The sequence below is a fragment of the Cricetulus griseus genome, chromosome 5 (genome assembly GCF_003668045.3).
Source record: "Cricetulus griseus strain 17A/GY chromosome 5, alternate assembly CriGri-PICRH-1.0, whole genome shotgun sequence".
Lineage (NCBI taxonomy): Eukaryota > Metazoa > Chordata > Mammalia > Rodentia > Cricetidae > Cricetulus > Cricetulus griseus.
This window is the reverse complement of record NC_048598.1, coordinates 96,841,734-96,855,242: the sequence shown is the minus strand read 5'-3', so window position 1 is coordinate 96,855,242 and position 13,509 is coordinate 96,841,734. Positions and strand designations below refer to the sequence as shown.

Sequence of the window (13,509 nt, the reverse complement as noted above, 5' to 3'; positions counted from 1 at the left end):
CAAGGTACCAGTTTGGACTAGACTTGGGGTCCAGTGGGATGACACCCCAGGTCAGGATTTGTGTCCTGCTGGGGCATTGTGAGCATGGAAATTTACTGTGGGGTTGGTGCCCACCTGGGGGCAGGTGGTGGAGTCACATGATCAGGTCCTGGGCTGTTCCAGTTTGTTTTTTTTTCCCCCACACCCCATTATGTGACTCCAAGTGCTGCAAAGCTGCTGAGCCCTCAGCTCAGCATGCTTTTCCTGATATTCTCTGCAGCCCCTAGACGTCTGACATTGCCTGGAAGGCAGAGCCTGGCTTAGTCCCAGTGATGAGCTCTTGGGGTAGGGGTTGGGGAGCTGGTGCTGCCTGGGGATCATTGCTGTCCCTGTCTTGTGAGTGAGAGAGAACTAGAAAGCAGAGGAAGGCTTGCTTGCTTCTCTGACACAGACCCAAGCTGTCAGGTCATACTGAGAATGCCCAAGTCTGTTAGAAATTTGCTGTGTGTTGCTGAGTAAATGTTCACCCTCTCTGGGCTTGCTGCTGCAGACTCAAGCACACTGCCTGTCTGCGCAGTTCCTGGGCTGAGCCAGTGTTTACATTGTTACAGGATTATAAGCAAAAGTGAGCAGATGCAGCCTGTGAGCCAAAAGTGCTGGCTTTCTGGCCCTTTATGGGAAAAAACGGGCCAGGGCCCTCTGCGGGAGGGTCTCTGCTGGCGCTCATCGTCTTTGGGTTTATTGATTGCATCGGTCTTTGGAACATTCTCTTTTGTGTCGTCTCATTTAACCCTCGGCAACTCCTTGGAGCCAGCACCCCCCACCCCCCATTTGGCTCAGCTTGAGCATGGAGCATTTGGGGACCATAGGAAAACGGATTCTTGCGCCTTCCTAAATGGCCATCATCCACCACAAGTGTGTGTCCACGTTGGCCTTTGCTAGTGGCTGCAAGGTCTGAAGGTGATGTAGCAAGCACTAAGTGTGGACCCAAGAAGGGACTGTGTTGGGCAGGAGCTCGGGATGGCCCTTAGCAGCCTGGCACAGCCTTGAAGCACTTTGGCTCAGACATTACAGCTTGCTTGTACTGGAACTGACAGCCCCGAAACATGTGTGCACATGTACCATAGAATGTTCCAGGGCAAGGGCTAGGAGCCAGGGTGCTTTTGAGCCTAGACATTTACATGAAACTTGCATGGGCTCTGCTGAGGGCCATGCTACTGCACTTGGCAGGCCAGGGCGGGTTGTGCTGGAGGTGGACCACGGGCCATTGGACCTGACCCTGTGGGGAGCATGCTTCGGGCAGGGTACAGGGAGCTGTAGGCACAGTTTGGGACACTTGGGGGCCTCTCACTACTTCTGTGCACTTCTGTTGCAGAGGTCTGCTGGCAGCTCCAGCCCAGAAGCCGGAGAAGGTAAGGAACTCCCTAGAACACTGGGCTGCCCTGGAGCCAAACCTGAACATTCCCTTACTCCACCCACCCTGTGTCTAGATTCTGACCATGAGGATGGAAACTACTGCCCTCCTGTCAAGCGTGAGCGGACATCCTCTCTAACACACGCAGGTGAGCGACAACCTCGTAAGCCAGGGAGAACCTTCCCCAGGGATGACTGAACCTGGGGCTGAGGGAAGCTGACACAATCACCCTAAGATGGAATTAGGAGGTTCCCTGTCAAACCCTGTGGAGACACCAACGGTGAATGTGGCGGTCTCTGCAAGGGCATGGTCATTGGTGTGGACTGGAAGAGACAGTACCCTCACCCGTCAGGTATCATGTGCACACTAATCGGGGGTGGGGGTGGGGCAGTCACTTCTGCTCCTAGCTGACGCACATGTTGAGACCATGGGGACACCATACACGTGAATGCCGGCCTCTGGCTTCAACTAGTTGGGGGAGTGAGGCTGGATCCAGGCAGAGACTCTGGGAATGCTCTGGAGGCTGGCAAAGCCCCCTTATCCATACACCTACTCAGGTCCTGTGACCACTGCCCTCCAGGGTGTGGCTTGGTAGCAGGGCCTGTGTCTCCATCTAGGCTGTGAGGAGTGTCACCTGGGCCATATGTGTATATGGGACCATTTTCTGTGCAAACACAGCTGGAAGGCGTGATGTGTCTTCAGTTCCTGACCGCTGCCTCCCATTCAGCTGACAGAACTGGGACCTCAAAACATGTAGCTCTTTGTTAGAACTTAACCAAAACAGAGATTCATATTAAAAAAAACAAAAGCAGACTGAGGCTCAGTGGGTAGTGCACTTGCCTAGGTTCGGATCCCAGGAATGTATAAACCAGCACATGTTCAGTCATTCTCATTCTCAGCACCACTCTGTGTCCTGTTTGGGCTGCGTGAGACCAGGAAGGGTCTAGGCCCTCACACCCTGTGCCCTGGGGGCCTGGCTGTGCCCCAGGTAGTCAGTGCCTGGCTTGACTCCAGGCACTGTCTTTAGCCATAGCTGAGGGGTGGCCTCTTTTGGTCTTTTCACTGTAATGCCAGACCTGAGACTTCCTAGACTGGAATCCCTGTAAAAGATCTCTATAGTCAAGCTGACAGACACAGTGCTGTGGCCTAAGCTGCCTGGTGTAAACACTGCAGGCCTACAAGCATTGTGATGCTTTCTGTGGTGTTGATGGCCAGCGAAGGCCAGGCAGCCATTATGAGAGTGTTGGCCTTGCTTCCATCTGTGACCCTCCCTCTCTTCTAGAAGCCAGCTTCTCTGGGTGTCCTTGGGTTTGCCCTGAAGAGTAAGACCATGCGGGGTTCTGGTCTCTGCTGCCTCTGGTAGTCCATCCCAGGGTGGTAGGCATCAGGTGTCACTCCTGCTCTTGAGGAAGTCTGGTGCTCTGATGACCAGGCCCCTCCCTCTTACCTTTATTCCACACTTCGAGTGAGCATTGTGTCCCTGCAAAACCAGCATCCCGGGCCCTTCACAGCTGTACACAGCCTTGATTTGAAGGCCCTGAGCCAGTTTGTGGGTGTGTAGAGGTGACACAAAGGGGATTTACAGCCTTGTCGGCCTGCCTGCCTTGATTCTGTGCATGTGTGGCATGTTCATGTGTTTGGAGCCAGAGCATGCTGGCCTCAGGTGCTTCCTCGATGGCTCTTCCTCTCTGTCTTGCTCTCTCTAGGCAGCATCTTTGCCCTCACGAGAAGCTCCCAGTTGGGTCTAAGCTAAGTTCAGGATCCATCCTCTGCCTCCCTTGGCTTTGTACGTGAATACTGGAGGTGCAAACATGGCCTTAGTCGTGCAGGGCACGGCTTCCCCCTCCCTTGAGCTGTCTCCCCAGCCCATTGTGATGACTTGGATTCCTCATAGGAGAGTCTTCAGGCCCAGGGCTATCTTTGGAAGATCCATAAGAATGACTTGGTTTTTTGGGGCACAGCTTCCCTCCTTTCTTTGGTGTTACTATCCATCCTTCAGTCAGGGTCCTGTGTTTCCTCAGCTTGTTCACCCCACTCTTCTCTCCCACCAACAGCTCCCAGAGCCTGCCCTCCCTGCCCCTGTTCTTGGGTGTTCCAGCAGGGCAGATGTAAATCTGGGCTGTGAGGAATCTTTTTGATGCTCTGGTGTGGGCAGTCTAAAGAGCGTCCCTGCTCCCTTTCTTTCTGGCTCCCCCAGGGACTTTGCTCACCATCCCATCTCAGTCCTGGAAACCGCTTTGTTCCTCTGTTGGGGTGTGGCCTCTAGAACCAGGATCTTGGTGCTCAGGGTACCCTGCTTGGCCCTGTTCCTGGGCATGTGGAGCCCGCACTGATAGGTTTCTAGCACCCTAGCCCTCCTTCCTGATACTGAGAAGCTTGGTTCAGCCAGGCCTGAGACACGCAGGAAGATAGGAATTCAAGATCATCCTCAGCTACATGGTAAGCCTAAGGAAGAAACCTGGCTCTACTCTTCATGCCATCCCAGCCAGTTGCATCCTTGCCCAGCCCCCAGCCTGTCAGCTGCTGCTCTGGGAGCTCTGCCAGCCTCAGGCCAGCCTGACTCAGTCCCTAGTGTATTCCTAATTAAGCAGGGAGCTCCCTTGGGTGAGCAGTCTCACCCATCACCCAGCACCCCTGACCCTCAGGTAGCATATGTCCAACAGCCAGCTGTGTGGGGGAGTGAAGCCTGGATTCCCCAGGTCCTGGATGGGGTCACGCAGCAGCACTATTAGCAAAGTAAGTCTCCAGGGAGCCTGAGAAGATCCCAGAGTGTCCCTGTGGATGAGGCTGGGGATAAGGCTTAGACAGAACTCTAAGCCTTAGCTGCCCACTTGGCGTCAACAGTATCTGTCCGTTTGGTCATAGTGGTACCCTGCATGATTCCTGTGTACTGGCACAATGGCCACACTGGTGGCAGGTAAATGGCTGCAGTCTTTGTGACTGGCTGTGGTACCCTCAAGTATTAAAGGTTGTGTTGAGATTACTTCTTCTTCTTCTTCTTTTTTTTTTTTTTTTTTTTTTTTTTTTGTTTATTTTTTTTCCCCCGAGGTGGTTTCTCTGTGTAGCTTTGGAGCTTGTCCTGGCACTTGCTCTGGAGACCAGGCTGGCCTCGAACTCATAGAGATCCACCTGCCTCTGGAGTGCTGGGATTTAAGGCGTGTGCCACCAATGCCCGGATGTGTTGAGATCTGTGGGGAACAGGACCCTGAGAGACATCTCTTAGGTTTGAAAAGTGCAGCCCAACACTAACCCCCTGGAGGCATCCCCGCCCTGTTGTATTGCTTGCTCCAGGGGCTCCTTTGTCACATGTGCAGGTCATGTTTGGCCATGTGCTCAGCCCTTTACTCCCAGGGCTTAAGTGCTGCTCTGACTGGCTGGTCCTCGAGGCAGCCCCTGGGCTTTCCAGTGTGACCAGTTTCCTGTCAGAGCCCATGTGGCAAGATACTGCAGAGGTATCAGTGTGTCCAGTGTCAAGCTGTTAACCCCAAATAAACTCTATTCCCATGAGCCCCAGCTCCAGTCCCCTCAGCATCGTCCCTCCTCAGCTGCAGGCATTATGAATCTACTTCATATTTCTGAGTTTACCACTTCTGGATATTTCCTATCCACGGACCCCACACTGTGGGGCCTTCTGTTCATCTAAGACTTTGCCTTTTCCCGATGTTTCTCCAGTTGCGGTTCCTCGTCTCTGTGTGTGGTGCATACATGTGTCCCAGGGGTGCTGGTGTGCTCATCTGTGCCTGTCGACCCCAGTGTCACAGTTTAATCAATCTGTGTCTTTCTTTTTGAGTCAGGGTCTCACTGATTGGGTTGGCCCCACTGGCCATAGAGCTCCAGGATGCTCCTGTCTGCCTGTACCATGTGTGGTTTTGGTGAACTCCGGTTCTTCTGCTTGCACAAGCCAGCTCTTCAGCCCCATCTTTTAGGGTTTCCTTCTATTGACCTTTTCCCAGTGATTTTATTGTTTGTTTCCATCAGGAAGGTCATGGTATGGTGGGGTGGTGGGGTCTGCATTTGTCATGCCTGGTGGCTGAGCCTCCAAGACTGCCCGTGGCCCGTGTGTTTTCCCATGCCTCCTTCCTCTCTAGGGCAGATTAGATCAGCTATCCCTGCAGCCCCAGTTTTCATTCCCTGCTAGCTTGGTCACCAAGCTCTTGTGAGTGGCTGACAATGTTGACACTGAGCTACAGGCATGTCCCAGAGGCCTGCCCATTAGTACCATCATTCCCTTCCCTGGGAGGAAGGGCCCAGAGCCTAGTGGATATGCTACCCTGCTTCAGTATCTTCACCCTCCAGGTCCCCTGTGCTAGCCTTGTTGAAGAAAGACACCTCTGACCAGGGCAGGGCCTCCTGCTTTCCTGTGGCAGTCTGGACCACTCTCGGGGGTCCTAGGCCCATTGTGTACTCTTGTTTGGCTGTGCTCCCCCCCCCCCCCCCCCCCGAGCTCAGCTGTGTCTTGTGCTTGCAGAGGAGAAGAGCAGCGGCTTCCGGCTGAAGCCCCCAACGCTCATCCATGGCCAGGCGCCCAGTGCAGGTGGGTGACGCTTCCAGGCCTTTGCCTGGTCCCAGGATCCTTGCTTCAGGCCCAGTCTGTCTACAGGGACTATGACTGACATGGGCACAGCCCTGGAAAGCTCCTCAGACCTATGGGAACAGGGTGTCTCCTACCTGGGAACTCATTGATCCTGCACCAACCATAGCCATCTCCCCTTGCACTGGGCCAGCTCTGGGAGGGTAGCAATGACCTATGCCTCATCACAGATCCCAGTGACAGGTGACTGTCACTGTAGAGAAAGTGTTGGTGTTGAGCGTGGCCTCCCTTGCATGACCACTGGAGTTGATGTGCCTGGTCAAGCAGGGACAAGGTTTCTAGAATTCACTGTGTTCCAGGTCTGCCCAGCCAGAAGCCCAGGGAACAACAGCGTGGTGTTCTCCGCCCGGCTGTGCTGCAGGCCCCACAGCCCAAGGTGCTGTCACAGACGGGTAAGTAAGTACAGAGGCAAGGGAATTCTTTGGGCCAGCTCCGTTCTTTGGAGCCCTGATAGAGGAATGGGGTGCCACCCGCCTCTCTTTTCAACCTCCTAAACTGTACTCTGTCACCCTTGCAGAACAGTTTCCAGGGTTTTATTCTTGTCATTCAAAGCTCAGTAGTCTGCTTGGCTCCATTGCTCAGAGTTAGCCAGATCGACAAAGCCATAGCACACTTGATTCTTGTTTCATTTTGTCTTGATTTATGGGCCAGTAGGATGGCCCCACATGTTAGGGTGATTCCTGTTTTGTCTTGGCTTAGTTGGACTTTTGTGACTTGGTATCTTCCTGTGCAGCCCCATGTGTTTCTGAACTCACTCTGAAGCCTGGAATTCTCAAGCATGGGGTGGCAGGCATGCACCACTGCGCCAGCTCCCTTCTGGCTTTGTGAGTGTGCAGGGTGCTGGGGGGTGGATGCTGATCCCACATGCACAGACGGGCTTTCCTCCAGTTGCATGGGGCTGTCTGTGATAGGTTTTCTTTTGCTGATCATTTTCTGGAGTCCTGCTTCTGAGCACACTGGAAGCCAATTCTTACTTGTGCCTTGTTTTTGGTGCAGGGGTGGGAGTGTAGTACTGAGAATGAAACCCAGGCCCTAAGAGCTATTAGTGTCTTCCAGAATAAAGCAGGCAGCCCCTTGTGTAAGGTTTGGGCATTTTTTGTTTTTAATCTAAGAATGCATACATTTTTTTAACGTAGCCCTGATTGAGATAGAATTTGCTATGTAGCTCTGTCTTTGAACTCACAGAGATCAGCCTCCCAATTTCTGGGATTAAAAGCACTAACCCCCCACACAGCCTAAGATGAATTGACTTTAGTAGCCTCTTTACAAAAGAGACCTAGACAGTCCAGCAGCTTTGTCAGCTGCCAGAGGAGCGGGCTGGGGGATACATCTGCCACCTGTCCACTCTCTCTCCCTTTTGCAGTCCCCAGCAGTGGCACCAATGGGGTCAGTGTGCCAGCAGACTGCACAGGACCAGCCACGTCCGCATCACCAGAAAACCTCACACAGAAGAGCCCCTCTGAACCTCCTGATGGGACAAACATACTTGAGGTTGGTGGGTCATGGGGCCGGCCAGAGTGGGCTACAGCACCAGGCCCTGATGTAATGTCTTCTCAGGCTCTGAGTCTATTCGCTTTTAGTGGTTTTCAGCACTCAGCATGTCTGGGCTTGCTCTGTGTTCTCTGTGCACAGCTGCGCCTGTGCCACTCCCCTTTCTACACGGTAACACAACACCCAGGCAGGAGCATTTGCAGAGACAGAAGGTTACACCATGGGGCTCACACACACACACACACACACACACACACACACACACACGCGAGCATTTGCAGAGACAGAAGGTTACAGCATGGGGCTGACACACACACGCATACACGCACACACGCACACACGCACACATACATACGCCCCCAGCTGGTTACAGCCCACTTCGCCGAGAATGCTAGGCAGTCATGGAGAGGATAGCAGAGAGCCAAGGGGCTCAGTCCTTTTTGAGGATGGTGTTCCCATGACCTACTCATTTCCACAGGGCCTCTGTTAAAGGTCCTCTCCACACCACACCAGGGCTAAGAGCCCAGCCACTGATTGATAGGCTGTCGGTCACTATCAGGATGGGCCCCACTGCCTGAATCCAGGAGTGACTTTTGTGGCTGTTTCCATGACAAGGTCCTGCATGGGTCGTCATCCCCTGTCCACCCATCATTGTCCTCCCATCCCCCAGTAACAGATAAGCCCTCAGGCTGCACATATGCTGGCACTGGGGAGTCAGCCCCGGAAAACTCACCTAGGGGAAAAGAGGCCTCTGCACCCAGGATTTCAAGACCTGGGGTGATGGAGACCCTGCTCCCTAAGTTGTCTGCTGTGGTCTTGAACTAACTCATCCACGGGGAGTCCATCAGAGCCGTATGTCTGTTCTCACCAGGACGCTACCACAGAGAAACCCTGTTTTGAAAAAACAAAACCAAAAACCCCTCGGTATAGGAAGCTGTGAGGTGGAATTGAGAGTGGTCTTGGGTGTGAAGCCCCCAGCTACCACCTCTACACACAGTGAGGTGTCACATCTGTGTCCCTCTCATGACTGACGTGGTGCTCATCTGGTCTTTCTCCATAGCCACTGTGTCTCTACCCTTTGTCATTTATAGTTTACATCTTCAATGTCTGTCCCCTTGCCTGATGGGTCCCTTGGCCCTGATTCTGGCTCTGTTGGCACCAGGGTATGATGGTGTGCCTTGGCTTCTCTAAGAGCCACGTGGATGAGTTCTCATGCCTGAGTCAGAGTCTCGAGAACAGGTTCTTAGAGGTGCCTTCTGAGCACTGGTGTGATATTCACAATCTGCCTTTCTCCACCTGGACAGACAGAGTGCTTAGGACCAAAAGCCAATCGGTTTCTAAGAAGGGTGCCACTGGGTCTTGAGCACCCCACATCCACCTTGCCGCCATCTGGAAGCCATCCCTTCCCTCTGTTAGCTCTACTGAGGCAGGGAAATGCTGGTGTTGGCCAGATGCCAGTCTTGAGGCCTTTCTCTAACCCTGCCCACCCCAGGATAGTCTATCATAACTGCCAGCAGGGCACATGCCCGGCTGACTTCAGACTCCTAGAGGCTCTGTCACCATCACTTGGAAGTGTGATTGGGTTGTTTTCTTTTTCTGTAGGAGAAAGTACTTCAGAAAACTCCACATGGCACCTCAGAGGAGGGGCACTGTGAAGAGGAGCAGGTGGCGCCACAGGCCTTTGTGTTTGGACAGAACTTGAGGGACAGAGTGAAGGTATTTGCTGGGTGTGTGTGGGGGAGCGGACTCCAGCAACCAGTCCTGAAGGAGAGTGTCCTAGAGTACCCGTGACAGCCAGACATCCATTTGCCCAGGGCCCCCCATCCTGCTTAGAATCCCTCCCTACTTTGAGGTTGTGTTTCCTGTGGCCCGTCCTCAAGTCTACTATGTAGCCGAGGATGAATTGAACTCCTGGTCCTCAAGTCCTAGGATTTCAGGCTACTTCAGGTCATTTTTTCCAAGAGCTACACTAAAATACTAATTGTGTGATTGATTTGACATGGGTTTGATTTGAGACAAGGTCTCATGTAGCCCAGGCTGGTCTCAAACTAACTGGACTCCTGATCTTCCAGCCACAGCCTCCTGAGTGCTGGGATGGCAGTTGTGCACTGCCCGGCATGGCTTATGTGAGTTGGGCCCTGGGTTCAGGCAGCCCCCAGCCTCAGCAGCCAGTACCACGGGGGCTGACTTACCAGCAGAGCGTCGAGCCCGCTCCTCACTCCTGGAGTATGAGTCTGACACCTGCAATGCCAGAGAATAGAGTCTGGGGCACTCCAAGCACGTATCTGTGCCTTCCAGATGTCTGCCAGGAAGCCCTCCAGGCAGAGTTAGGGCCACTTCTGGCTTGTGGGTGCCACCAAAACAGTGTAGCACCAGTGTGGGAGTGGAGAAGACTAGGGCACTGCTCAGCACCTCACAGAGCCCAGAATGCCCCTCAGAGAATGGGCCTGTGTCCCAGCATCCTGGGAGGCTGAGGCAGGAGGATCGAGGAAACCAGGCTGCACAGCTTGCTTGTGCACACCTTGTTACCACATTAAAAACTTTCCACCAAGTAGAAGACTCCAGTGTGTCTCCTCCGCCTCCTTGTCACTCACTGTCTGGTGGACACTCTAGTCCCTGAGGGATGTGGAAAGAGTCTAGTTTTGCTGTGACTTAGTCCAAGAGACTTGCAACATCAAGAGCAGTCATGAGCCAGCATCACGGTGTCTTCTAATGTAGGTGGTCATTCATGAGTGACACCTACATCATGGGTTTAACAGAACCACAGAAGCTGTGATTGTCATGATTGCCATGTGCCCATTATATGACTGGCTGTGCCAGGTGTCAGCCTGGGGGCAGTTTTCAAGCTTTGTGGTCTTTCTGTAGGTTTTTCTTCCCTGTTTATTTTTGAGTATAGCCCAGGCCAGCCTTGAGCCTTGGCCTCCTGCAGTGCTGGTGTGACAAGTGTGTGGGTCACAGAAGACTCTTGTCTCTTTAAAATAAGATCTCACTGTAGCTTAGGCTAGCCCGAACTCCTAAAGATCCTCCTGCCTCTTCCTCCCAGTACTGAGATAAAAGGGGTACCACACCCAGCTTGTCTTTGTGTCTTAACTGCTGTGTCAGGTTTGGCCATGCTGATGGCAGCCTTAAAGGGTAAGGACTTGGCAAGCACTTGTCAGATAGGGCCACGTGAGCCGCCCGCTTCCCTCTCTCTGCAGTTAATGAATGAGAATGCCGATGTGGCAGGTGTAGACAGCGCTGCATATCCCAGCTCAGAGACGCCCACCGCAACCAACTACTTTCTGCAGTACATCAGCTCCGGGTGAGCGCGCTGTGGTGTGCAGACGGGGTCACCCATTTGGAGAGGAGAGGTCCAGCCAGCCTTTGTGTCAGTCTGTAGGGCGGCGGGGGAGGCAGGCGCTTGTGTGTGCCTGTGATACACATCAGGGTGACACACTGACGGTGCCACTCCTCTCCAGTGCAGACAACTCGACCCACAGTGCTGACACCTCCAACAAGTTTGTGTTTGGCCAGAACATGAGCGAGCGCGTCTTGGTGAGTGGCCCTGGCACTGTTATCTAGTGCCTGTTCCCACTTGGGGGTACACAGCATGTGGCTGGTTATGCTGTCTCCTGTACAGTCAGGACAGGATTCTCAGGTACAGGGACGAGAAAGACCAGCTCACACTCACTACAGGCTTTGGTTGCCCACAGAGGCTGCCAAGGGGCTGGCTTTACCCTTCTTGTCTTTACTCTCCATTGACATTAGGTATCCCTGTGGCCAGGTCCAGCTGAGATGAACATTAGCTGTCGTACTTGAGGCCCTCAAAGCTACACCACAGAAACAGATGGCCTGTGTCTCTGTGCACAGAGCCAGCCATGCCTGCCACTTCTGCAGGGCGGGGCAGCCAGGGTAGCAGGCGTGTGCACACTCCTGCTTTCCCACCGCTTTATCCCAGGGGGCAAAGCCTAGCAATCCCCCGCTGCTTGTCCATTTTCTCCCGCTGGGTGGAGTGTCCAACCCCACCGTGGCATCTAGATTCTGATCATCCTTCCTTTGCCGGGCATGGTGGCCATGCTACAGCTTTGTCCTGTTGGTCTGCCACAGTGTGGTGTCACAAAGCTACTTACCTCCTGTGGTCCTGAGAGGCGGGCCTGACTAGGAATGGCTGCTGAGGATGGGCCCCTGCAGGGTGCGCAGGAGTCAGGCCTCTGGGAAGTGCTGAGCGGCCATCCCTGCTGGGCCTCTCACTCTGTCCTCAGCACCCACAGCAGCTCCGCCCTGGCACGCTTGTTTCCTCAGAGCCCCCCCAAGCTGAATGAAGCCAGTTCAGATGCCAGCAGGGAGACTACGCATACCCAGTCAGGGTCTGAGCCATCGTCCCAGGAGGCTGCCCCCAAGAAAGGTAGGGCACAGCTCTGCACACACCTTGGGATACCCCGACCACCAGGAAGGAACAGCTGTGGCCCCAGTAGATGTGAGAGGTTGGCTTGAAGTGCCTGGGATGGTTGGTGGGTTTTTTGTTCTGCTGAGCAGGACAGGGCTCCTCAGGTCCCCAGGAGCCCCAGACCTGCTGACATGACTTCTTTCTGGGATCTTCTCTATGCAGAGTCACTGGCCGAGTCAGCCGCTGCCTACACCAAGGCTACAGCCTGGACATGTTTGCTAGAGAAGGTGGAGGTCATAACAGGGGAAGAGGCAGAAAGCAACGTGCTGCAGGTGAGACCAAGTATGCTGAGGCAGGACTGCCAGGAATTGAGACTAGCTGGGCTACATAGCAAGGCCCCATCTCCACAACAACAAAATGAGGAAGAGGCAGGCAGATCTCTGAGTGTGAGGACAGCCTGGACTACACCAAGTTCCAGGCCAGTCAGGAACTTTTTTGCCTCAAGGAAACCAAAATGAGTTGTATAATCATTGTTATAATTTGACAGGGTGTTTTCATCCCCTAAATAAAACCCTGTCCCAGTGAGCTTGACCCTAACACCCACAAATCTTCCTCACATCTCCGGGTTCCCAGTTCTGGACATTTCTTACGGTGTCCCCAACACATGGAGTTTTGTGCCTGGTTTGACCATGTTTGGCCTCTTTCTGCCTCGGGACTCTTACAGGCAGTGTGGTGTGTGTGTGTGTGTGTGTGTGTGTGTGTGTGTGTGTGTGTGTGTGTGTGTGTGTGTGTGTGTGTGTGTGTGGGTGTGTGTGTTTTACTTCCTTCCTGGGTAGGCAGTGGAAGGGCCTCTTTTCTGCCTCGGGACTCTTACAGGCAGTGTGGGGTGTGTGTGTGTGTGTGTGTGTGTGTGTGTGTGTGTGTGTGTGTGTGTGTGTGTGTGTCATTTACTTCCTTCCTGGGTAGGCAGTGGAAGGGACCACCATGCTGTTGTCTTCCCCAGTACTGTAGGATGTCCCTGTAGCCAGGCAGCTCAGCACAGTACCCAGTGCTCCTTTGCTGTGGAAACAAGGTGGCATCTCTCTGTATTTGGATTTCCAGAGTCCCCCTTGTTTACACGCTTGGACAGAGTGCATGGCTCTGTGGTAGAGCCTAGCATGCAGGGGCGTGGGTTCCATTCCCAGCACCACAGAAACCAAAAACCTATAAATAGATGTGGGTAAGGAAGGAACAAAGCTAGGCACTGGCTGACAGCATGTCCTGGCCATTGCTGGTGGACTTGGTAGCCAGATGGGGTAGTTAGTGTCACTGATAGCTCTTGACTTGAAGTGGAGCCTGAGCTTTGTGGGGTACAGAGGGCAAGTACCCCAACCCTGCTTACTGACCCTGTGTGTTACAGATCCAATGTAAGCTGTTCGTGTTTGACAAGACCTCACAGTCATGGGTGGAGCGTGGCCGGGGACTTCTCCGGCTCAATGACATGGCTTCAACTGACGATGGCACGTTACAGTCCCGACTGGGTGAGCACTGGGAAGTGTGAACCCTCCTAAAGGTTGGCTGGGGTCACACCAAACCAGAAGTGTAGGTTCCACAGCTGGGGCAGGGGCATAACTGTGAGCAGGGATACCAATCCCTGCTGTGAGTCCCTCTGGCCCGGGCCTGCTGCCC

General features: G+C 53.7%; 1 protein-coding gene across 2 annotated transcripts in view; it reads left to right on the top strand.

Moving 5' to 3' along the window:
• Ranbp3 (RAN binding protein 3) overlaps positions 1-13,509 on the top strand; it is a 37,685-nt gene that overhangs the window by 21,684 nt on the left and 2,492 nt on the right. For both annotated transcript variants that reach the window (XM_027416821.2, XM_027416822.2), the window contains 11 exons: positions 1,355-1,391; positions 1,470-1,541; positions 5,862-5,927; positions 6,284-6,376; positions 7,348-7,475; positions 9,078-9,191; positions 10,673-10,776; positions 10,934-11,009; positions 11,757-11,859; positions 12,064-12,173; positions 13,241-13,361. In XM_027416821.2, coding sequence (XP_027272622.1) covers positions 1,355-1,391; positions 1,470-1,541; positions 5,862-5,927; positions 6,284-6,376; positions 7,348-7,475; positions 9,078-9,191; positions 10,673-10,776; positions 10,934-11,009; positions 11,757-11,859; positions 12,064-12,173; positions 13,241-13,361 — 1,024 coding nt within the window. The remainder of the gene's footprint in view (positions 1-1,354; positions 1,392-1,469; positions 1,542-5,861; positions 5,928-6,283; positions 6,377-7,347; positions 7,476-9,077; positions 9,192-10,672; positions 10,777-10,933; positions 11,010-11,756; positions 11,860-12,063; positions 12,174-13,240; positions 13,362-13,509) is intronic.